Here is a 23,987-nt window from a genome sequence, read left to right as displayed (position 1 = left end):
TTTTGGGCCAAACTGCATCTATTGTGTGCCTACAATTTACTTCTGTACTCCAGGCTCTACTGTACATGCTCGTGAGATACAGGTGAGGGCATTGGTGGTCAGGGGGTATATACAAAAGGGGTTGGGAGGGGTTTAATTCAATTTCAACACTGTCTCCAGTATGGGTCTAGAGAGCTCCATGCCCCTGAACATTTCTGAAATTACTTGGCAGCAAAAATGTCAACCTAGGCTTTCATGCTGGATCCTGCTTCCACTGGTTGGCTCCCTTTTAGGCTCTAGAATCTATGGGATCACCCCCCACAGTTTAGTAACCTTGCTGTCAGTGTCAATGTGCTGTCAATTCCGTGACCATTGGGAGGAAGGGGTTTGAAAAAAACCAGACTTGATACAGATTAAGGGCACTGGATTTTGGTTGTCTGCAGTGCTTACTGGAGTGGACCATAAAAGGATCAGTCATTGCCCATTTGAGTACAAGCAAATATACTGTACCTGCTTGGTTCCCCTGGGTGCCCCACTCTAATATAGGGATATTTTAACACCATCATTTGTGATATGGTCAGACACTAACTGCCTGACACAGGCACCTTACGTGCATATAGAAACTGTATCAACAAGAAAATGTGTTTTAATTAGCAGGAAATGTGGGAATCATTTTAAAAGGAGAACTAAAGCCTTAAAAATAATATAACCAGAACTGCTGTATTGTACATTCCTTCTAAACTAGGCCATTCCAATGTGTAAGCCTCTGGTTATTATTGAACGACAATTCTCAGGAAATATTTGGTCAATAGCTTGAACTTTGGATTTGTGTCTGTTTTTAAAATTGTCTAGGTACCTAGTATGCACCAAGTGCTTTTCAGCATACGACTAGTTAACATTATTCAGCTATTGCTCAAATAATTCCTACCAAGCTTTTAGTTGATACAGAGGAAGGGCTAACACCTTCGGGCAAATTCACTAAAGGGTGAAGTGGCCATCGCTAGTGAAAATTCGACAGAAATCCAATCCGCAGGGAGATCGCCAATTTATTAACAGGCGTAGAGGACTATTCATAAACGAACTAGACCGTCAATAGTGCAGTTTTACGCCCTATCGGCAGGCAAATTGTCACTCAGGTGAACTATCGTTACTCCACAAATTCACTAAAATTACATAACCTACATTTCCTATGCCAGGTTATACCTGGCGAACTGTTAAAATGAAGCTACATCCTCCTCAATCTTATGTCAGTGACATCATATCCTGTATGCTGAAAAGTTAGAAAAATTAAAAAAAAAAAAAGCTGGCATTTTTTCATATTTTAAAGTGGGATTCTGTTTAAAGTTTTTTCATTTTTTTTTACCATTTGAGGGGCATGCCACATTTGTGTTAAGGTGGGCTCATTTGCTCTTTAGTGAATTTGCCCCCTTGTGTGATGTAGCGCAAGTACTCTTACTTCAGCTCATCCACTGTATCTGCCATTACAGCCAAGATGATCAAAGCTGGGAATCATTGTTCATGTACAACAAAAAATTAGCAACTAGTGACCTTGTCAAACCTTTTTTTAATATGGAAGTGTAATATGCTATCCTTTTGAGAAGTACGGCTGTGACATAGCCAGCTCATTAATGACTAACAGTGTCAGCAGCAGTAGATGTCATTTCCTCTGTTCCAGCTTTCGACATCTGCATCCTACATTCCACACAGCTCTAACATAATCCCAGGTAGCATGGCTTCTGCAGGTTTCTTAAAGAAAAAAATAGACCTTCCTTATAACACAGGGCTGAATATGTTTCTATGTCTCTTTGCCCTTAGCTATGCAGTCGTGGATTAAACATTACCATTGAGCACATTTATACTTTGCACATTTTATATGTACATCTGCATGGCAACCCATAGGTGTTGGGCACATCACTAGTAGGTAGCCAGTCAATCAATTCTAGTAATGCATGGGTCAACAAAAAGTCATCCCATGGTCAACTAGCCCTATTGTCAAATCTAACTTACCCTCTCCCAATCCAAAACCAGCCTGACCTGGCATTCCATAATGCACATTTATACCATGGCAACACCCAGTAAGATTTCTTATTAAAGTACTTTATGTGTCTACCAACAGCCAGAAGGGTGACTGCCATGCAGTGCACAGCACCCTCAAATTTGGCTTAAAACAATCCTTACTGGAGTAGAGGACATGCCCAAACTGATTATTCACAGAAGCAAAGTAGGTAGTAGTGATGTGTGGGTTGACTTTTTGTCAAAACTTACCACCCACTTGTGAACCAGCCCAAACAGCAAGCCGTCATTCTTTATATACCCGTGCCTCACCTCCCCCCACTCCCGACTTACTGAAGTGGCAGGCGGGTGTATAATATACGCATATGTACTCACATATATGAGAGATAGCAGGTAGACAGGAGGATCGGAAAATCATGCTTAAACTCAAATAACATTGATTGGCTTGCCTGCACCTGCCAAGCCCATGGGTTTTGTGCACATCACTAGTAGGTAGCCAGTCAATCAAATATAGTAGTGCATTGGTTGACAAAAAGTCAGCACAAAATGGCCTATTTAATGACACATTCCTCCTATTTTTAGAGGTACATAATGCAAATACTTGTTCTTAACATGTCTTGTGTACAAGGGTGTATTTTAACCAGTAGCTCGGGTCAGACAAATCTGTGAAAATTTCAATTTATTGCAACACAATATGCCACCAACATCTCCGAGCAGTGAGGAAAGCTGCTGTAGAAATGGAACAGACAAGTGATAACTTGGAAAGGCAGTTGAACATTTCATCTGTAACAGTGATTCTTTGTTACTACCCACCTTTTGTAGATGACAAGCTGCCTATTGTACATACAGGATTGTGACTGAAGGCTCCTTTCCCAATGGACCTGCTATCTATCCCTATCTAGCTTAATGCAGAGAGGCCTGCAGCTTGTTGGCGACCTTCAGAAGTCACTTTACCCTGCGGCACAGTGCCTATCTAATATAGTTTGTAGCAGAAGCTCTAGATTCAATTTGCACCTCCCAGCTAAGAAGGAAGGGGGTCAGACAGTATGATGTGAGAATTTGACTGTAAAACATCTGACATACTTTTCATTGCTGTGCAGTAAGGCAGTGGCACAAGAAGCAGGGGAACAGAGAGTGAGATCTGCAGAAGGTCCAAGGTAAGGAAGAGAGTGTCCTAGTTTTGTACTTATTATGCTGGGGGATTTTGGTCAACAAAAGCTTTGGGAGCCATGGTCTGGCAGTGGTCGTTATGACTCCAACACATTGTAGTAGGCAGGAGACAGTCGGTGTGTTATGTATGTATGTATATTTTTATTTGTAAAGCACTCCTTGAGGGCAAAGCACTGTACAGCAAAACAATAAATTAGTAGTAACAAACAAGGGGTCATTGGAATAAAAAGTAACAATAAGTGCATTATTAGAAATACAATTCACATAAACATAAAAAATATAATTACAATACAGATTAAGTGCTCAGTGTCAAGGAAACAAAATGCTAGAGGACCCTACCCCGTAGGGCTTACAGTCTAAATGGGAGGGTAACATACAGACACAATTCAGAGGGGTATTAAGGTGCTGTGGGTTACAGTTTGTTACTGTTATATAAGTGCCAGTTCAGGTGTTATCCAGGTGCTCCCAGAGGTAGTCTTTGAGTTTTGTTTTAAAAACATTGAAGGAGGATTCTCTCCTGAGAGATTCAGGAATGACATTCCAAATATGAGTCGCAAGAGAGAAGGGTTTGATACGGGAAACAGCAGTAGTAGTGGGGGTACAACCAAGCGGTTGCTCTGAGAGGAGCAGAGGTTTCGGGCAGGAACATATAGAGAGACAAGAGATGAGATGTAGTTAGGTGCAGAGGAATGAAAGGCTTTGAAGGTTACGAGGAGGAGTTTATAAGTTATTCTTTGTTTTATAGGAAGCCATGATAAGGACTTCAGCAGCGGAGGGGCCTGTACCCTTTTGGATGAGAGGAGGATAATTCTGGCAGCAGTGTTTAATACAGACTGTAGAGGGGAGAGATGGGAGTTAGGGAGGCCAGTTAGTAGAATATTACAGTAATCTAGTCTGGATAGGATGAGCATGCATGAGCGTCTTGGATGTATCAGGTGAAAGGAAGGGACGGATTTTGGCAATATTGCGTCAGAAAACGTGACAGGTTTTGACAGTGGTGTTAATATGATCAGAGAAGGAGAGAGAGGAGTCAAAGATTACCCCCAGACAATGAGCTGAGTTGACAGGATTAATGAGCATGCCATCAATAGAGATAGTAAATAGGGGAGTAGGACCAGGCTTAGGTGGAAAGATGATAAGTTCAGTTTGTATTATACCTCTCCATCAACCCAATGGGATTGGTTGTAGTGATGTGTGGGTTTACCCAAAACCCAGAGTAACCGGGGCATGGGTTTGGGTTTAAAATTTGGCCAACCATTGCAGGATAGAGTTAGGAGCGGGTCAGACTGGGCTGGGAAGTACACTGGGGCAGGAACCAGAGGCGCACACAGTTGTGTACAGGGTTGGGTGGCGGCCCTGGTTCAGTCGCACCCCTGTAGTTCAACCACTTAACCCTCACATCACTTGGGCCAGTGCAATTTTTAAAGAACAGGCCCAAGGCAAGTGATCAGAGTCATTGGTGGTGCCCAAAAAAATAGCACCCACCAGTGACACAGACTCTCCTTGTCATTTAACAGTTAATCGTCCTGCTACAGGGATAGAAATCCCTTCAGCTTTTGTGAAATACAACTCCCAGCATGCTCAGTCATGGTGTAACTAGAAGTTTATAAACATCAAAATCCTTTTAAAAGGGCACCTGTCACCCAAAGAAATAATTTCATATAAAGGCATAAGGCCACATCATCATCATTTAATCATATAGGAGCAGCAAGTTACTTAGTGCTTTATATTAATATATTACAAGCAAGGGTCTTACAATCATTTTACATACAAGGATTACAGAATAAAAATGACAGCAGAGGGCCCTGGTAAAAGAGTTTACAATCTAAAGGATTAAGTGGTGTTACACAGGTATTGGAATTCGAACTTTTAATAAACTCTGACTTTTAATTCCTTGTATTTTTTTTTATAGAGAGACTTTTATGTCAATTTCACTATCCTAAAATACAGAACATGACAGCCAAATAATCTTGGCAGTTTGAAAAGGTACTATCATGGCCTTTTGTTCTGTGATATTAAATCCTCGGTAAAATGTAACTTGGGGTTTTCCATCATGAAGTAAATTTGGCTTCTGTGAAGCCCTCACAGCAAATGAGTCAGCCTTAGTGCTAAATGGGATCAGTGATGGTGTCACAGTGGCTGTATCCTTGTCTTGGTTGTACTGCTTTTTTATAGTATCTGACACCGTGACTGAAGGTTCAGTTACAGAAACCCGTAGGTTGTCTGAATAAACAAACAGAGAAGAAGAGATAGTAGAAAAATATAGAGGTACAAAGGGAGTTACAGAAAAAAAGACAAGGGATGCTGAAAACAATATCCAAGAGTATAATGCAATATATTTTTTAAATTAATTTTTGCCCCCCTTTCACTTGCTCCCCCTTTTGCTTACACTTAGTTCCGGCCCTGCTGTGTTTTAAACCAGCTATTTAAGATTGTGCTATTGTTTTCATTTAAATGGGGGTAAGTACTGGGTTGATATTTTGCTGGCCATGCCAGGTAATGTCACAGACTGAAAGTGAGCAGAGGGGGAGGTCAAGCTCTGTGGAGCGGGTCTGGGCCGGCGGGGCCCATGGGGGCTGGGGCCCACCGGGTTTTTCCCGACATACTGCTGGCCCAGTCCGATGCTGTATTAAATCACTGTTATTTGTAGTGTTATTCTCCTCTTTAAACTATTGACTTAAAAACTGAAAACAGAGTATTACACCTGGGTTGTGGCCTGCTATATTAGGTGGAAGCGATCTTGAATTATGTGGGATAGAGGGTCACAACAAAGGTCTAAAAAAATGATCATCAGTTGCATTGCCTGTCAACACTTACTCTTGGGCCTCACATTCAGAGCCACCATTAGGGGGGTACTAAAGTCAGGGGCTCCATGAGATGCAAAGGTGACTGTTTGGTATAATGGGGTTTGCAGGGTAGTTGGGTTGGGTGACCAGGGGCATATTTATATATAGGTACCCGAGGGTCTACGCCTATGGCGGCAGCTTTTTGGGGGCGGCCCTTGGGTGCCTATATAATTGAATACATTTTTTTAAAGAAAAATAAAAAGGGGTAAGCGCTACAGGCACCAGTGCATTGCAGACCATAAGTGCCAAACTCCGGAAGTGACCTCACAGGCACTCATATGTTGGGGGGTGCAGTAAGGTCCACTGCCTAGGATGGCACCTAAATACAACCCTAAAATGTGACAATGGATGCATGGTTCATTTTTTTCCATTCTACTTTGTAGGCCCATTATCCAGGGGGGCCAAGGTGACTGGTGACCTAATAATATAATTGTGGCCCTGATAATTTAGTAGTATCGGCCCCATGATTACTAATGGCAGCAATCATAACCACCTTGTGTCCCACTATTTCGGTCCTATGCTGATGTAGGCACAGGACCTCTGACTGCCCACTTGTGATTGGCACATTTTTATACAGTGAGGTCAGTGGAGCATTTAGAGAAAAATAATGTGAAAGTATTCTCCATCAAAACCTGAACCTTACCAGACTCTCTCTCTTTTCTTAGAATAGAACTTTCCCAGACTTAATACTTTCTCTATTTTTATGGTTGTTAAGGCTGCAAAGCAAGCTCCTGGTATCCTGGGAGCCAACCATTAGCAGCACAGGAATTACATTTATACAGAAAAGCTTACCTTTTATTTCAAGCAGGGTACATTGTTATATAGCTGTACATTTAAGGGAAAAATAAAAGGAAGAGAAAGCATGTTTATAAATAGGTTGTCGTTTCCTTTTTAGCAGTAAGAGCTCGTTATTCACCGTATAAAGCACAAAACTCATAATTCACATGCCCCCTCCACAAAAAAAAAAGAAAATGCTTTTAATCTTCCTTTCAGTCAAGTGATGTGTAATCGCAGCATGACATGGGAAAGGAATTCATTTTGTTGGAAAGGGAGGTTAAAAATGGATTTAAGGGGGCTACAAGTTCTCAAATATGTGGCCTGCATTTGTAAAAATTGGCTGAAACTTTTTGAATTTGTGCAAGTCAGTTTATGTTTAAAGAACATGTTTAGAGGCTTGCTAAAGTCTATAATCCGGAGAGGTTGTAGCTGGAGGCATTTTATGCAAACCTGGCGGGCACCTCACCCCCCCTCCCCCGTGGGGGGAAGGTGCAGTGACAAGAGGGGAAAATAGAGTGAACCCAGACTAGGGGTAGCCAGAAGACCCTTCAACAGGTTCCTGCCCAGTGCCCCCCCATCATTGCACCCTAGGCAGGTGCCTCTTCTGCCTACCACTAGGTCCAGCCCTGATTCTATGTAGGCACTCGAAGGCCCGTGCCTAGGGTAGCAGCTGTGGGGGATGGCACTTGGGTGTCAAAATAGCCAAAAAAAATGCTGCAGACACATAGGGCTAAGGGCAAGAGGGATCCCCCTACCTTTCCACAATTGGTGCATGTGTTGATCAGCAAGAGGAAGGGGTGGGCTGAGGCCTGGAGCCTAGGGCAACACCAGACGTAATTACAGCACTGCACTGGGTATTTTAACTCCTGTTATGACACAAAGCTTCTGTGTCATTTATCACAATCAATGGTTCTTTGCCACATTTTATTTCAATAGCTCCCTGATGGGTTTCAACAGTCCCAGCACACTGTCTGACGGTGAAGCACGGAACCAAATAGAGGGTTTTTTCTTGCACTCGGCTAATAAATGGTGCAGGGCTCTGCCTGTGTGCCTCTGTTCTTTTTGGTGCTGCCCAGAAATGAGTTAGGTAACCTACCACATCTTCAAGACTAAGGCAGGGAAATATATTCCATTCACATCATGTGAACCAGTCAGGAACTCCTGCCATCAAGGAGGGCTGCTTTAGGATGCCATAGACAGCCACTACTTTTTGGCCTGGTGGGGGGCTGTTTGGGCCTCTACTTGGTTCCTAAAATGCCATCGCCATTAGGGATGTACCGAATTCTGGATTCGGCCAAATGTGAGTTATTTTTACTAGGTTTCGGCCAAATGTGAGCTATTTTTACCAGGATTCTGCCAAAACTAGGGTTTCCACCTGTCTGGTTTTTGAAGTGCTGCTAGGAAAACTGGGCAGGATTCCCGCTCCTGACATCACGACTTGCCGCATTGCATCACAGCCCCACCCCCTGCCCGGTTTCAACCAGGCCAAAAAATGGCAACCCTAGCCGAATCCAAGAGCCTGGTATTTCTGACACCTTTTCTGGTGCAGAAGAAGGGTTCAGATTTAGTTAGGTATTCAGCCAAACCCGTACCCCTGGATTTGGCCAAACCTTAAAAAGCAGGGCTCATCCCTAATTACCAGGGTCTATTTGAATCTCATTCTGGCCCTAACTACCATGCCTTACTTGTTTTAATTCTTGCCTGGCAGCAAGATGAATGGCAGTGCCTTTATAGGGATTCTGTCATGATTTATATGGTGTCGTTTTTATTTCTAAATTACACTGTTTACGCTGCAAATAATTCACTCTAGCCTGTAAAATGTAATTCCTAACCCAACAAATGTATTTTTTTAGTTGTAATATTGTTCTGTTGATGGGCTTAGGGTGGCCACCTTTTTTGTTTGGGGGAAATGGGCAGGGGGCGGGCCAGTGATGTAGGAGGGCGGCTGGATGATGTCAAGGGTGGGGCTGAAAGAGGGGTTGATGTAGGGGGCATGGCTGATGACTTGGCAATCAGTGATTGACTGATCCCCATGACATTTACTTCAATGTCCTGTCCAGATAGGCACTTACCTGGGCAGCCCTTCCCAAACCTGGGCTGTCTGGCTGAAATCCAGACAGGTGGCAACCCTAGATGAGCTGCTGGGGGGGGGGTTGAGGGAGGGGTTGATATCAACTTGCAGTGCAGCAGTAAAGAGTGACTGAAGTTTATCAGAGCACAAGTCACATGACTGAGGGCACCTGGAAAACTGACAAAATGTCTAGCCCAATGTCAGATTTCATAATCAAATATAAAAAAAATCAGTTTGCTCTTTTGAGAAACGGATTTCAGTGCACAATTCTGCTGAAGCACCACCATTGCTATTAAAAAAAATATAATTTCCCATGACAGTACCCCTTTAAGTACCACAGATCTGGGAGGTGATACCCAGTAAACCTGACTTTCATATACAGGCTTCAACCTAGTGTTTAAAAGATTAACAAGTATAAGGGGGCCAAGCCACTTTATGTCTAGTTACGATACGTCACTGGCAGCAGGAAAATATCAAGCAATACCAGGTATGTCAATCCAGAGCCACTCCCATTGAACGTGCAGATGCTGTGTAGCCCCGCCCCCTGCTGACCAGGCACTAACTAGTACAATAACACTCTCTGGACTGTACCATATTCTCTTTAGTGCTAGGGCAAAGGACTCACACTCCAGTATTGATGAAACCTAATCGTGTGTCGGTTCCCAGGATTCTTCCAGAAACCCCAGGACCTTCCCAGTGATCAAGACGATATCCGGGTAAGCAATAGGTTAACACAGAGGGGGGCGGAACTCTGGTAAAAGAGTCTTGTCAGGAGGATAGCGAGAAGCGCCACCACCCAGTGACAGGGGGTTTGGGGTGTTCGTACAGTGAATTCCCACTTCCCAGGAAGTCACCGGGCGTGCTGTATAGTTATTTCATGAGCAGAACAGGTCAACCACCCCCACACCTATAATCCCTTTCTTCTATAACTCCCTGCTGCGTCTAACGCCTTCCAGTTACTCACTACCATTATGTATTGCTTTACTTCCCTATTCCTCCTACTTGCTCTCTCCAAAACTCCATACACTGTATCATTATAACTCCTCCTACAGCTCTGTAGCCTATCCTCTCCCTATACTTGCCACATACACTGTATCCTGACCTCTCTTTATAACTGCTCCATACACTGTATCATCTCCTTATAACTCCTACTGCTCCATACACTGTATCCTCTCCCTATAACAACTCCTAAGGCTCCATACACTGTATCCTCTCTCTGTAGCTCCTGTTACTGCTCCATACACTGTATCTTCTCCTTATAACCCCTCCTACTGCTCCATACACTGTATCCCCTCCTTATAACTCCTCCTACTGCTCCATACGCTGTATCCTCTCCTTATAACCCCTCCTACTGCTCCATACACTGTATCCCCTCCTTATAACTCCTCCTATTGCTCCATAAGCTGTATCCTCTCCTTATAAGCCCTCCTACTGCTCCATACGCTGTATCCTCTCCTTATAACCCCTCCTACTGCTCCATACACTGGATCCCCTCCTTATAACTCCTCCTACTGCTCCATACGCTGTATCCTCTCCGTATAACCCCTCCTACTGCTCCATAAGATGTATCCTCTCCTTATAACCCCTCCTACTGCTCCATACACTGTATCGCCTCCTTATAACCCCTCCTACTGCTCCATACACTGTATCCCCTCCTTATAACCCCTCCTACTGCTCCATACGCTGTATCCTCTCCTTATAACCCCTCCTACTGCTCCATACGCTGTATCCTCTCCTTATAACCCCCCCTATTGCTCCATACACTGTATGCCCTCCTTATAACTCCTCCTACTGCTCCATACTCTGTATCCCCTCCTTAGAACTCCTCCTACTGCTCCATACGCTGTATCCTCTCCTTATAACCCTTCCTACCGCTCTATACACTGTATCCTCTCCTTATAACCCCTCCTACTGCTCCATACACTGTATCCCCTCCTTATAACTCCTCCTACTGCTCCATACGCTGTATCCTCTCTTTATAACCCCTCCTACTGCTCCATACACTGTATCCTCTCCTTATAACCCCTCTTACTGCTCCATACACTGTATCCCCACCTTATAACTCTTCCTACTGCTCCATACACTGTATCCCCTCCTTATAACTCCTCCTATTGCTCCATACGCAGTATCCCCTCCTTAGAACTCCTCCTACTGCTCCATACGCTGTATCCTCTCCTTATAACCCCTCCTACTGCTCCATACATTGTATCCCCTCCTTATAACTCTTCCTACTGCTCCAAACACTGTATCCCCTCCTTATAACTCCTCCTACTGCTCCATACGCAGTATCCCCTCCTTAGAACTCCTCCTACTGCTCCATATGCTGTATCCTCTCCTTATAACCCCTCCTACTGCTCTATTCGCTGTATCCTCTCCTTATAACCCCTCCTACTGCTCCATACACTGTATCCCCTCCTTATAACTCCTCCTACTGCTCCATACGCTGTATCCTCTCCTTATAACCCCTCCTACTGCTCTATACACTGTATCCTCTCCTTATAACCCCTCCTACTGCTCTATACACTGTATCATCTCCTTATAACCCCTCCTACTGCTCCATACACTGTATCCCCTCCTTATAACTCCTCCTACTGCTCCATATACTGTATCCTCTCCTTATAACCCCTCCTACTGCTCCATACACTGTATCCCCTCCTTATAACTCCTCCTACTGCTCCATATACTGTATCCTCTCCTTATAACCCCTCCTACTGCTCCATACACTGTATCCCCTCCTTATAACTCCTCCTACTGTTCCATATAGTGTATCCCCTCCTTATAACTCCTCCTACTGCTCCATATACTGTATCCCCTCCTTATAACTCCTCCTACTGCTCCATACACTGAATCCTCTCCTTATAACCCCTCCTACTGCTCTATACACTGTATCCTCTCCTTATAACCTCTCCTACTGCTCCATACACTGTATCCCCTCCTTATAATTCCTCCTACTGCTCCATACGTTGTATCCTCTCTTTATAACCCCTCCTACTGCTCCATACGCTGTATCCTCTCCTTATAACCCCTCCTACCGCTCCATACACTGTATCCCCTCCTACTGCTCCATACGCTGTATCCTTTCCTTATAACCCTCCTACCGCGCCATACACTGTATCCTCTCTTTATAACCCCTCCTACTGCTCAATACACTGTATCCTCTCCTTATAACCCCTCCTACTGCTCTATACACTGTATCCCCTCCTTATAACTCCTCCTACTGCTCCATATACTGTATCCTCTCCTTATAACCCCTCCTACTGCTCCATACACTGTATCCTCTCCTTATAACCCCTCCTACTGCTCCATACACTGAATCCTCTCCTTATAACCCCTCCTGCTGCTCCATACACTCAATCCTCACCTTATAACTCCTTCTACTGTTCCATACACTATATCCTCTCCTTATCGCTCCTTCTATTGCTTGATACACTATCCTCTCCCTGTAGCTCCTCCTACTGATCCATACTCTGTATCCTTTCCTTATAATTTTTCCTACTGCTCCATATACTGCAAGTAAGGGTTGTGATTGGATATTTGATATTTCATGTCTCCTAGGGCTCGGGATAATGGCCCTGTGCTTCAGACAGCATTTTGGGTGCTGAGCTACCCCTTAAAACTGAAATACACACATTGGCGCCAATGCTGACAAGCCAGAACAAGTGCACAGAGAGAGAGAGAGAGAGAGGAAGTCGGGGATAGTTATCAGCACCATGGTAAGCGTTTGACCACATTACTCACTGCTCCCTTCCTTCTGACAGTGATTCTGCATTTCTCAATTATTGGGTTATTACTCCATATCAATTCAGCCTAAATCTGTACAGCTGATGAACATAGCTACACCGGTCCCTGTAACTCTTGCACACACACACACACATATATATATATATATATATAGACAAATACAAGATTCCTCTGCACTCAACCCATTATCAATATATTTAAGACAGAGACATTTTGTGCACACTGCCACTGAAAAATGCCTTACCCTTTAAACAAAACAGGGATTGTTTTTCCATATATTGCAATATATTTAAGCTGGCCAACTACGTCAAAGTCATCCCATATCTGGCCAGTCCTATGCTCAATTTTCATTTGATTCATTAAGAATTCTATGGTTTCATTATACATTTTATAAAAGGGACGAATACGTTTTACCTGCAACTTACTAGCTGCTTTCAAAGTAAAACTCCCAAACTTGGCTGCCCTTTTATTAGACACCAGTGGGATCACCTGACTATAGTTGGAGGGGGTGGGAGCTACAACATGGAGCTGGTCACTGCTCTTGTAGAACTATAACAAACAAGGGAAAGTTGTGCTCACCACTAGTTTTTAAAATCATTAGGCGGGGGTGCAATGAGGGTGTGACCACAAAATACATATAGACAAATACAAGATTCCTCTGCACTCAACCCATTATCAATATATTTAAGACAGAGACATTTTGTGCACACTGCCACTGAAAAATGCCTTACCCTTTAAACAAAACAGGGATTGTTTGTCCATATATTGCAATATATTTAAGCTGGCCAACTACGTCAAAGTCATCCCATATCTGGCCAGTCCTATGCTCAATTTTCATTTGATTCATTAAGAATTCTATGGTTTCATTATACATTTTATAAAAGGGACGAATACGTTTTACCTGCAACTTACTAGCTGCTTTCAAAGTAAAACTCCCAAACTTGGCTGCCCTTTTATTAGACACCAGTGGGATCACCTGACTATAGTTGGAGGGGGTGGGAGCTACAACATGGAGCTGGTCACTGCTCTTGTAGAACTATAACAAACAAGGGAAAGTTGTGCTCACCACTAGTTTTTAAAATCATTAGGCGGGGGTGCAATGAGGGTGTGACCACAAAATACATATAGACAAATACAAGATTCCTCTGCACTCAACCCATTATCAATATATTTAAGACAGAGACATTTTGTGCACACTGCCACTGAAAATGCCTTACCCTTTAAACAAAACAGGGATTGTTTGTCCATATATTGCAATATATTTAAGCTGGCCAACTACGTCAAAGTCATCCCATATCTGGCCAGTCCTATGCTCAATTTTCATTTGATTCATTAAGAATTCTATGGTTTCATTATACATTTTATAAAAGGGACGAATACGTTTTACCTGCAACTTACTAGCTGCTTTCAAAGTAAAACTCCCAAACTTGGCTGCCCTTTTATTAGACACCAGTGGGATCACCTGACTATAGTTGGAGGGGGTGGGAGCTACAACATGGAGCTGGTCACTGCTCTTGTAGAACTATAACAAACAAGGGAAAGTTGTGCTCACCACTAGTTTTTAAAATCATTAGGCGGGGGTGCAATGAGGGTGTGACCACAAAATACATATAGACAAATACAAGATTCCTCTGCACTCAACCCATTATCAATATATTTAAGACAGAGACATTTTGTGCACACTGCCACTGAAAAATGCCTTACCCTTTAAACAAAACAGGGATTGTTTGTCCATATATTGCAATATATTTAAGCTGGCCAACTACGTCAAAGTCATCCCATATATATATATAAATCTCATTTTGCAAATAGGATCTTCACTCTCATTATAGGTAAAAAAAAAACTTGTTTATTTCCAATGGTATGTGAAGAAATATGTTTTTTTTTACCTGAGAGTGATGATCGTGTTTGCAAAATTGTACATATTTTTGACCATACCCCTTAGATAAGTATTTTTGACACTTTTTTAAAGATATATATAAATATGTTCTATACATTGTTAAAGGGGTTGTTCACCTTTTAGTTAAATTTTAGTATGATGTAGAGAGTGATATTCTGAGACAATTTGCATTTGGTTTTTCTTTTCTATCATTTGTGGTTTTTGAGGTGTTTAGCTTTTAATTCAGCAGCTCTCCAGTTGGCAGTTTCAGCAAAGTGGTTGCTAGGGTCCAAATTACCCTAGCAACTATGCATTGATTTGAATAAGAGACTGGAATATGAATAGGTGAGGCCTGAATAGAAAGATGCGTAATTAAAAGTACCAAGTACTATTGCTTCTATAGCCTTATAGATCATTTGTTTTTAGATGGGGTCAGTGCTCCCCATTTGGAATTGGCAAAAAAAAGAAGGCATGTAATTCAAAAACTATCAAATGCAGGTCAGTTGAAAAGTTGCTTAGATTGGCATACTAAAAGTTAACTTGAACCACTCCTTTATTGTATGGTGTTCTTTAAACTCAATATCCCTAAGCTTCCTTATCTACTCCCCACCAATCAGCCTTGTGACTGAGGCTGTGTAATCGTATAAGGAGCACCCCAAAACGAGGATAGTGACCGTTCAACTGCTTTTCAACACAGTTGCAGAATAGTTACAATTCTCTTTTGAGATGCCAAGAATATGACAGGGGCATCATTGGGATCATGGGAGGAATCAGCCTGAAGGCTGGAATATGAATAGGAGAGGGGTTGTTTAGCATTAACGATACGTTTTTAGTCTTACAGAGCATTTTTAATGGCTGGAAAGAGTCAAAGGAAGGGGGAAAAAAAGGTATAAATAAAATGAAGACCATTTGATAAATTGCTTAGAATTGGCCATTCTAGTCTAAAAAGTTAATATAAAGGTAAACCACCCCTTTAAATATAAAAGATAACTGATGAATAGTGCTACAGTCAATGACCCCCTGTGCAAGTAACCTTGTGATTGCAGATCTGCCAAAGCACTCGGTAGAAGGCTCTTTAGCTTTTGGTTCCTCCCATGATCCCATGATGCCCCTGTCATATTCTTGGCATTCCAAAATAGACTATCCTGCCATTGTGTTGAAAAGTCGTTGAGTGATCACTGCCCTCGTTTTGGGGTGCTCCGTATGCTATTTCACAGCCTCAGTCACAAGGCTGATTGGTGGGGAGTTGAGAAGGGAGCTGAGGCATATTGAGTTTAAAGATCACGAGTGTTGGGCGAATTTGACCCGTTTTGCTTCGCCAAAAATTCCAGAAAAGGCGAAAACTGCATTAAAGTCTAGAGGTGACAATTTTTTTTTCTATAGGCATCATTTTAGTGGCGAAACTTGGTAAAAAAAGTTTGCTCGTCACTAAAGATCACCATACTTTTAGTATGATATCAAATTCTAAGCAGCTTCATTTTATTCTATTTTATAGTTCTTGCATTATTTGGCTTTTTCTTCTTACTCTTTCCCAATTTCAAATAGGGGTCACTGACCCTATCTAAAAAACAAATGCTCTCTAAGGCTATAGTAGCAATAGTTATTGCTAATTCTTATTACTCATCTTTCTATTCAGGCCTTTCCTATTCATATTCCAGTTTCTTATTCAAATCAATGCATAGTTGCTAGGGTAATTAGGACCCTAGCAACCAGATTGCAGAAATTCTGAACTTTCTGGATAACGGGTTTCCGGATAACGGATCCCATACCTGTATTACTATTTTGGGATAAGGACCTATGGCAAAGGGCATAGCTAAATATCAGAAGAATGACTTAATGGGTGTATTGTGCTAAAGATTTAATTGATGCTGCATCTGTATTTACCACAAGATACAGTCACACTAACAACCATATTTTTTGCCAATGGCTGCAGGTATTTGAGGCTGTGAGTGCATGACTTGGTGCGGCAATATGAATTTTCAGGATTCAGAGAGCAGGAGTGAGACAGTGAGCCTTGACCCCAGGGAATCTTTACACTCAGGTGAGCAAAAATATCCAGAAAACCAAAGAAACCCCTTTTGCAGCACTTCTCACCATACGCACAATCCATATCCGTAAGGATATAACATTTACTATATTTAATTGGGATTGATACAGATACAGTATATTAAGGAGATTATTTATCAAAATCTGAAAAATAGTCGGTAAAATAGTCAAACCAAATCCGCACATTTTTTTCCCCCTTATTTATCAATGCATCATTTATCAAAAATTTCCTGTGCTGAAAAAAACTCGATAAAATCGTGAAAAATTTGAATCGTACAAAGTTTTCGGTTTTGACGCCCGAAAACTCAGATTTTTGGGATTTTTGGGCGAAAACCACAAAATCTTTGGATTATTGCACAAAACCCAGCGCAGGTTATCTTCAGGACTTCCATGAACTCGGCAGGTCTGAGTTGGAGTACTTGTTTATTCTGACTTTTAACACCATCAGGGTTTAACAATGAGGTGCACCGAATCCAATATTTGGGATTTAGTTGAATCCCTGAATCCTTCATGAAAGATTCAGCAGAATATCGAACGGAATCCAAATCCTAATTTGCATATGCAGGACAGGATGGGAAAAAGTGGAAAAAAATGTTACTTCCTTTTTTTGTGACAAAAAGTTATGTGATTTCCCTTACCGTCCCTAATTTGCCTATGCAAATTAGGATTTGGATTTGGTTCAGGCCAGGCACAAGGATTTGGCTGAATCTGAATCCCGCTGAAAAAGGTTGAATCCTGGCTGAATCCCAAACCGAATCCTGGATTCGGTGCATCCCTATTTAATAAATTCCAAAAAATTCTAGTTTTTTTCCACTAAAAATTTTGCATTTTATACAAAAAAAACCTCAAATTTTTGAGTTTTTGGCATTCGGACTTTAATAAATAACCCCCTAAGTGTCCCCTGTCTTATTTGTTATAGGATATGGTTCCATTTGCTTTGGGGGTTTTACCCTGAACAAATAGTTTCAGCCCCAAACTTTTCTTGTTCTGTACCATCTGCACTTTATATACTGCATGGCTCATGCTTGGATAGAAAAGTAATACATTATTAAAAAGGTAATGAATCCCAAGCATATGGCACGTACAGTGCACTATTGTTGGCAGTCCAAGCAGACAATACTATGATGCACAGAACCATGACAGAAACCTCCTAAATGAAAGGCTGCGTTGCCTGCATCTGTTTGTTGCATCTGTTTTCATGTAAAGGGCAAGTAGACCCCCAGCGTGGGGTTAGACTATAGAATATAACATATAACATTTCCTGGTGCGTTTGATATTGACTTGCCCTTTATTTGTCATTGTGCATAAGCAAATATTGAGAGTAAGGTGGAGAACAATTCAAAATTGAACCTTCAATGGTGGTACTGACCTCCCTAGACACCAGCTGCAAAAATAAAAGATTGAGTAGCAACACACACTCAGTAATAAGCAGGTCCTGTTTATTGTGACAGCCAGTGCTTCCATTTTTCATCCAGGCAAGGGAAGGTTATCCTCTGTGGTCACAAAGTACCCGTCTGCATGTGATTGAGTGTGTGCAGCTCCTTGATCTTCTGTTCTTGATTGTATGTTGGGTTACAGAGAACCACTGCTTCAATTTAAGCTAAAAGGTGATATTCCTTCCCTAACAACACACAGGTCTGTACAATGGGCGCTTGCTGGTAGCGCTTCCGTACACATCTAGAGCTGAGCGCATGGAACAATGTTTAAGAAAACTCCAGAACTTTGGAATCCAGGTGAGAAAAGTTATAGTAGAGTGGGAGTTTAGGCTCAGGACTGTTTATGCCTTAAAGCTGAGAAACTCTGTTTTTAGATAATTAAATGGCAAAGGGAGTGAAGCAGACTGAGAGGGTTGATAAGAAGTTCAGAATTTCATTGTACTAATTTGTTATTGGTATTTCCTTGCTCTGTTTAATCACTAACTGGCCATTTTTGCAGAGAAAAACCTGTCTGTGCCTTATTGGTCCCCTTCAGAGGTGTTGCGCCCCCAATCACAAATTGCACCACTGGGGACGCCCAAATGACTCCATCTGACTTGTTCTGTAAAGCGGAGAAGCACAGCAGGGTTGTGGGTGGGGCTCCATCTTTTGCTGCTTCAGTCCTCAGGAATCTCTCCGCAGGAGCAGGCACAGCTGATGCCAAGCAGGCTTCAACTGCATATGCTCTGGGTTATTGATTGCAGAGAGAATGGCCTGAAGCAGGATGCAATGGAGCCCCCCAAAACCCTGATGTGCTTCTCTGCTTTACAGAACAAGGTATGACAGATAAAGTCGTTTGGGGGTCCCCAGTGGTGCAGTTTGGGATGGGGGGTGCGACACCTCTGGAGGGTACCAATGTATTTACCAGGTGTTCATCTGGTTCTGATGCAGGTCTCCCTTTTTTCTCTCTCCGACAGGTCCCGCTGGAGCAGTGCAGGGATTGCCTACAAGTCACGGCTCTTATTCCTGAGCTCCGCAGATACATCTTCTTCAGCTCTCGGGGCTTTGGAATGATCCTGGCTCTGGTGAGTTACCATATGTGCTTCTTGCACCATTGTACTGTTCCATAATATTCATGAAAAGCATTCCAATAACAATAGCTCTCAATGTGAAACAAACAGTTTCAACAAAGCCTCTAATGACTAGATACATGTGATAATAAAACTATCTTGTACTCATCCTTCCTAGATACTGTACATTTCCATTTGGATCAATCTCTACTCCACAACACAGATGTTCTCAGGTAGTCAGAACTGGGTATTCAGCATACCCATTACTCTGGCTGCTGCTGCTGTGACAGCTGCTGTTATCCTGGTGATCAACCGACATCATAAGCGGGTAAGGATACCTTGAGTTATTGTCCTTTTTAGAGAATATCAAGCATATTTACATAAGTATCCAGGATGGATAAAACCTTAGATCAATCACATTAGCCCAATACAAACCTCACTCTGACTGAGTGATTATTGTGTCCCAATTAATTTCAAGATACACAGAAATATAGTCCTGCCCTCTTGGTCAACTCTGGTTGGACCTTATGACTGACTTGAGGTTTCCCAGTTTGATCAACTTTCTTATGTAGCTAGTGGGGAAAACCTTTGACTGCCTTTCTAGAAGGACACAACCATAATCCTCTCTACAGGGTTCCCAATATCTATACCAGGTTTAGTACAGGTATGGGGTTTCCAGATAATGTAATCTGGATCTTCATACCGTAAAGGAGAACTAAACCCCCTTTCTAATAAAAACCCCTACTCTCCATAGTCCTCCTCCTTGCTCCCCCCACACATGTGTTCACACAAGTTAATGCCCCTTAGATGGTAATTAACCCTCATTGCAGAGTCAACGGAGCTCACGGGGGCCATCTTCAGCGCTTCAGAAAACAAGAAAGAAAGTGCCGTATTGGCACGTGGGCAGTTGTAGCACTATTCCAGTCCCGAAGAACTGCGCATGCGACGAAAGCCACGGAAATTACTGAAAGGACCTGAAGATTTCCGAAGCGCCTCAAGATGGCGTCCGTGAGTTACACTGCGCTGACTTTGCAATGAGGGGTAATTACCAGCTTAGGGGCATTTGCTTGTGTGAACACCTGTGCTGGGGGAGCAGGGAGGGGGGACTATGGAGGGTAGGGGTTTTTATTAGAAAGGGGGTTTAGTTATCCTTTAAGTCTACTAGAAAATAATATAAACATTTAATAAACCCAAATAGCTGGTTCTGCTTCCAATAAAGATCAATTACTGTATATCTTAGTTTGGATCAAGTACAAGGTGCTGTTTTATTATTATAGAGAAAATGGAAATAATGAAAAAAAAAATTAGATTACTTGGATAAAATGGAGTCTATTGAAGATGGTCTTTCGGTAATGTGGAGCTTTCTGGATAACGGATTTCCAGATAACGGATCTCATATCTGTACTCAGGTAGTAAGAATTCACTTACCCAGTGGTTCATCCTCTATCCTTTAATACTACTCCATCCATTATCTTTAATAAGCAGTTCTGCCAGTGGACAAGTAGTCATGGAAATATAGCAGAATGTTAGCCCCTGAGTCTCTCCAAGCCACTTTTCTTCAACCCTTGTAATATTGCACCCTAACAGATAAACATGAACACAGATGTCAGACTGGCAGTGGCCAACGAGATCTTCATGGAGCACAATGTCCTACTGGGGATAAGTGACCGGTCACGAAAATGTCACATGGTCCCTTCTGTATCCTTCACTGGAGGAGATAGGGAGGTTATAGCTTATTGGTAAAATGGTATTGTGCATAAAGATTGCTATTATCTTGCCTTGCTTTATATAGCGCCAGTATGTTCCCATAGTTCTTTACAGATGACATGCTGTAGTCAAACTTAGCCATGGCCAGCCTAATTTCCCTTGCAGTGCAGTTTAGCAGATGGGGCTTTTGCTGTAGAGACCTGCACAGGTCTGTTTTTTAAAACCTGCACCCAACCTGTGCCTGTTTTCCCCCAAGCCTGACCTGTACCCGCTTACCTGCCTTGGCAACTTCCCAAATTTTCCCCCAACCCACTCCCTGCAGTGTTTGTTGAGCTGTCCAAAAGTGACATTGACAGGAAGTGACGTCAGAGCGAGCATTTTTAACCATTAGGATGCTTGGATTTTTCGCTGTTTCCCCTGCATTGCCCACCTATAGCCCCCCCCCCACCACAAAGGATTGGGTACCCGCTGGGAACCCTCACACTGGGCAAATAAAGAATAATCCGTCCGAGTCCCAATCATATTGCGGTTATTCCGGGGGTACCCGACCCGATGCAGGACTCATTTTGCTGTCAGTTCCTTGACATTCATCCTCAGCTGTGTTTCATTTACTTCCATCTTAGTGGCTGTCAGCACAGGCTCTCCCAACACTTGGCAAGCATGAGCAAGGTAAGGTGAAAAGCCCAATAAGGGAATCTCATACAGGAAATATCAATGTGTGTAAATCATTCCAGAAATACAGTTATAGGGGAGTTGAAGTTGCCATGCTGCTTCACAGAACAGCATCTAGCATTTATATGCTTCTCTAAGGCTTCTTATGAAGAATGAGGCAGATGCTTCAAAGCTCCCATCCATCAAAGAGGACATAAATGGAATACAAACATGACTTGTGATTCTGTTGTTTTTATTCATACTCGCTACACAGCCTTTTCCATCCATTTAACTTGAATGTTCAACAAGTGGAAATAGCACAGATAGGACATATAGGCAGATAAGACACTTGTGAGATGAAGTGTCCTACATTTGCAGCACATCTTGTGATCAACTCTTTTTTGGTCTTGTATTTACACCATTCAGGAAGATATCAGACAGTGTCTGGACCACCTTTTTATCATCATAGAGACTCCAGCTGACCCGGAACTAACTCAGGGGAGACCTGCAGAACCCACAGCTGAAGACACCCCATTGTTGCCTGACAGAACCCGGGAAAAGCCCATACTCTGCAGCAAAAAGGTTCCCCTTATCCATGAGAATGAACCACAGGTGAGAGAGAATACTGTGTGCTGAACCTTTTGAAACAATGTGCTTTGAGAGTGGCGTATAAGTGGTGAATACTCTGCATGTTTCTGATGTCACCTTTGGGGCATAGGAACTATGTGAGCAGCTTTTTTCTTAGGCCAAGTACTGTAAAATAATCTGCTGCTTTTGTGGTTAGAGGGAAGGAAGGGGGTTATATTCTCAGTGAGGTGTTGAATACACATTATTGCTGCTCTTAAGATTCCTGCTTTATTCTGTTTATCTGCTAGCTGGAAATGGCTCGGCAACTCCTGGTTGTATCAAGTGCATGTTACGTGCGCCTCCTGATCACAGGGCTCCTGCCACATGGCAGTGAAACAGGACATACTGGGCTCATAAATGTTCCTTGCCCGTGCCAGTTCATAGAGAGCACCATACTGCAGCCTGGACGGTGTTCCATGTGGATCTGAAGAAAAAGCTGGAAGGAGAAACGGACATAACTTATTTGAACGGCTGGCTAGGGCTCATGGGTTAGTGCTGAAAGGGCTTTATAACAACAGTGGGGAACCTCTAAAACTGAAGTGCTGCACTGCAAACTTTTGCAAAGTTTATACAATTAAATCTGTCCAGTATACTGGAAATCAGTTGGAAAATTATCATTACTGTGGCATTCTACTCTCTGTAGCAGGGGCTACTCATATGTGGAAGTTGCTGGCATCCAACAAGTATTTTGGTCGGTTAAAGCAAAGTCAGCCATCACCATGGATGGAGAATGGAGCTCTCTGGATGGACAAGCCACCATTCCCTGTACTCTTTTTATATATGTGTATTTTGTGAATTGCCTTTTTTAGAAGACTTATGATTAAAGTTCTCGGTGCCTTCAGAGATAATCTAACTATGACAAATGTAGAAATATATTAAAAGACACCTGCAAAAGTAGCAGTCTGCTGCAATATCAGCTTTCTGAGTTTGTGATGATCTATTGGCAGGGATTGGCAGTCTTTCCACACTATGTAACCTGATACTGTTTTGTTTGTAAAGCGTAGATAAAGATGACGATGGGTGCCCAATGCTATTCTTGGGTACACTGTGGCTGAATCAGTGTGTGTAGTTCAAGAACAGCAGCTGCTCCATGGAACGTACTCATTGCATAGAGAGGGGTACACATCTACTGCTCTTGTACAGCAGCATATGAATATTATTCCATTCAATTTACAATCACTGCAGGCTGTGTTAGTGCCATACCTATCCAGTGAGGGGAGCCAAGAGCTTGAGTAGGGAAAATAGAGCTTTTTGCTCATACAAGTCAAAAAAATACAATGGAGAACCTTTTGTACTGTAACAGCAACATAAGTACAGCTTTTTGAAGATTAATAAATATAGATAGGTGTTCTTCAATCAGTCCATCCCCCTTTGGGTACTGTACAGAAATGATCAGTGATTGTTGCTTGAGATTTTAAACGTGCAACATGTACTTCTAGCCCCATATACTAGAGTCCTGCGCGGAACCAATTTTTGAAACCAGGACCCGACCCAAACCACAACCTACATATTTACCCACTTGGATCCACTACCTGACCCTGGCCTTATCTGCAACCTACAGCCTGGGGTTGCCACCACACACCTTTAAAACCGAACACATATGGAATACTTAGCAATTCATTTTGATGCATTGCTGCACACAAAATTCAGCTAATAAGCCATGCAGGCTAATTGTGTTCAGTTTTAAAGGGGTAAGGTGGCAACCTTACCGCCAACCACCATTAAACAGGAAGTGCTGTTGCTGGAAACCGGAAGTGACATCATCAAAAGGGATGGAGACAGAAAAAAGTTGTGTAAAATTTTAAAAGGAGTAAAATATAGACAATGAAGAAAGAAATATAGAGGATACCACAACCCACATCTGTACTCGCACCATAAAATCTTGCCATCAACCCGCAGGGTACACTTTTCCGCTGCAGGACTTAACCATATACTGTAAATAGTACATGGAGGACTAATCATACCCTTTACCAACAAGAATATTGTTGATAGAAA

At 42.5% G+C, this 23,987-nt stretch overlaps 1 protein-coding gene across 2 annotated transcripts; it reads left to right on the top strand.

The window, feature by feature from the left end:
• Positions 1-3,078: 3,078 nt before the first annotated feature.
• Positions 3,079-22,903, top strand: tmem268.S (transmembrane protein 268 S homeolog). Of its 2 annotated transcripts, XM_018232820.2 has the most exons (11): positions 3,079-3,149; positions 9,462-9,572; positions 12,412-12,569; positions 16,410-16,517; positions 18,158-18,255; positions 18,915-19,022; positions 19,186-19,335; positions 20,595-20,705; positions 21,312-21,383; positions 21,792-21,977; positions 22,241-22,903. In XM_018232820.2, exons 4-11 carry the CDS (start codon positions 16,430-16,432, stop codon positions 22,418-22,420), a joined length of 993 nt encoding a protein of 330 aa, XP_018088309.1. In that variant the 5' UTR covers positions 3,079-3,149; positions 9,462-9,572; positions 12,412-12,569; positions 16,410-16,429; the 3' UTR covers positions 22,421-22,903. The 2 variants fall into 2 exon arrangements, with proteins under 2 accessions (XP_018088309.1, XP_041430937.1); XM_041575003.1 differs by lacking the exons at positions 3,079-3,149; positions 9,462-9,572 and adding an exon at positions 9,632-9,746.
• The last annotated feature ends 1,084 nt before the right edge of the window (positions 22,904-23,987 follow it).

Source organism: Xenopus laevis, chromosome 8S (genome assembly GCF_017654675.1).
Source record: "Xenopus laevis strain J_2021 chromosome 8S, Xenopus_laevis_v10.1, whole genome shotgun sequence".
Lineage (NCBI taxonomy): Eukaryota > Metazoa > Chordata > Amphibia > Anura > Pipidae > Xenopus > Xenopus laevis.
The sequence above is the reverse complement of the archived record's forward strand: the minus strand, read 5'-3'. Positions and strand labels throughout refer to the sequence as shown.

What these genes read in the sequence shown, in the direction of transcription:
- tmem268.S (XM_018232820.2), top strand. Translation starts at nt 16,430, where the DNA reads ATGACTTGGTGCGGCAATATGAATTTTCAGGATTCAGAGAGCAGGAGT. An exon ending in TCCAGAACTTTGGAATCCAG is followed by an intron (nt 18,256 to 18,914) that starts GTGAGAAAAGTT and finishes TCTCTCCGACAG; the next exon opens with GTCCCGCTGGAGCAGTGCAG. An exon ending in ACTTGGCAAGCATGAGCAAG is followed by an intron (nt 21,384 to 21,791) that starts GTAAGGTGAAAA and finishes TACACCATTCAG; the next exon opens with GAAGATATCAGACAGTGTCT.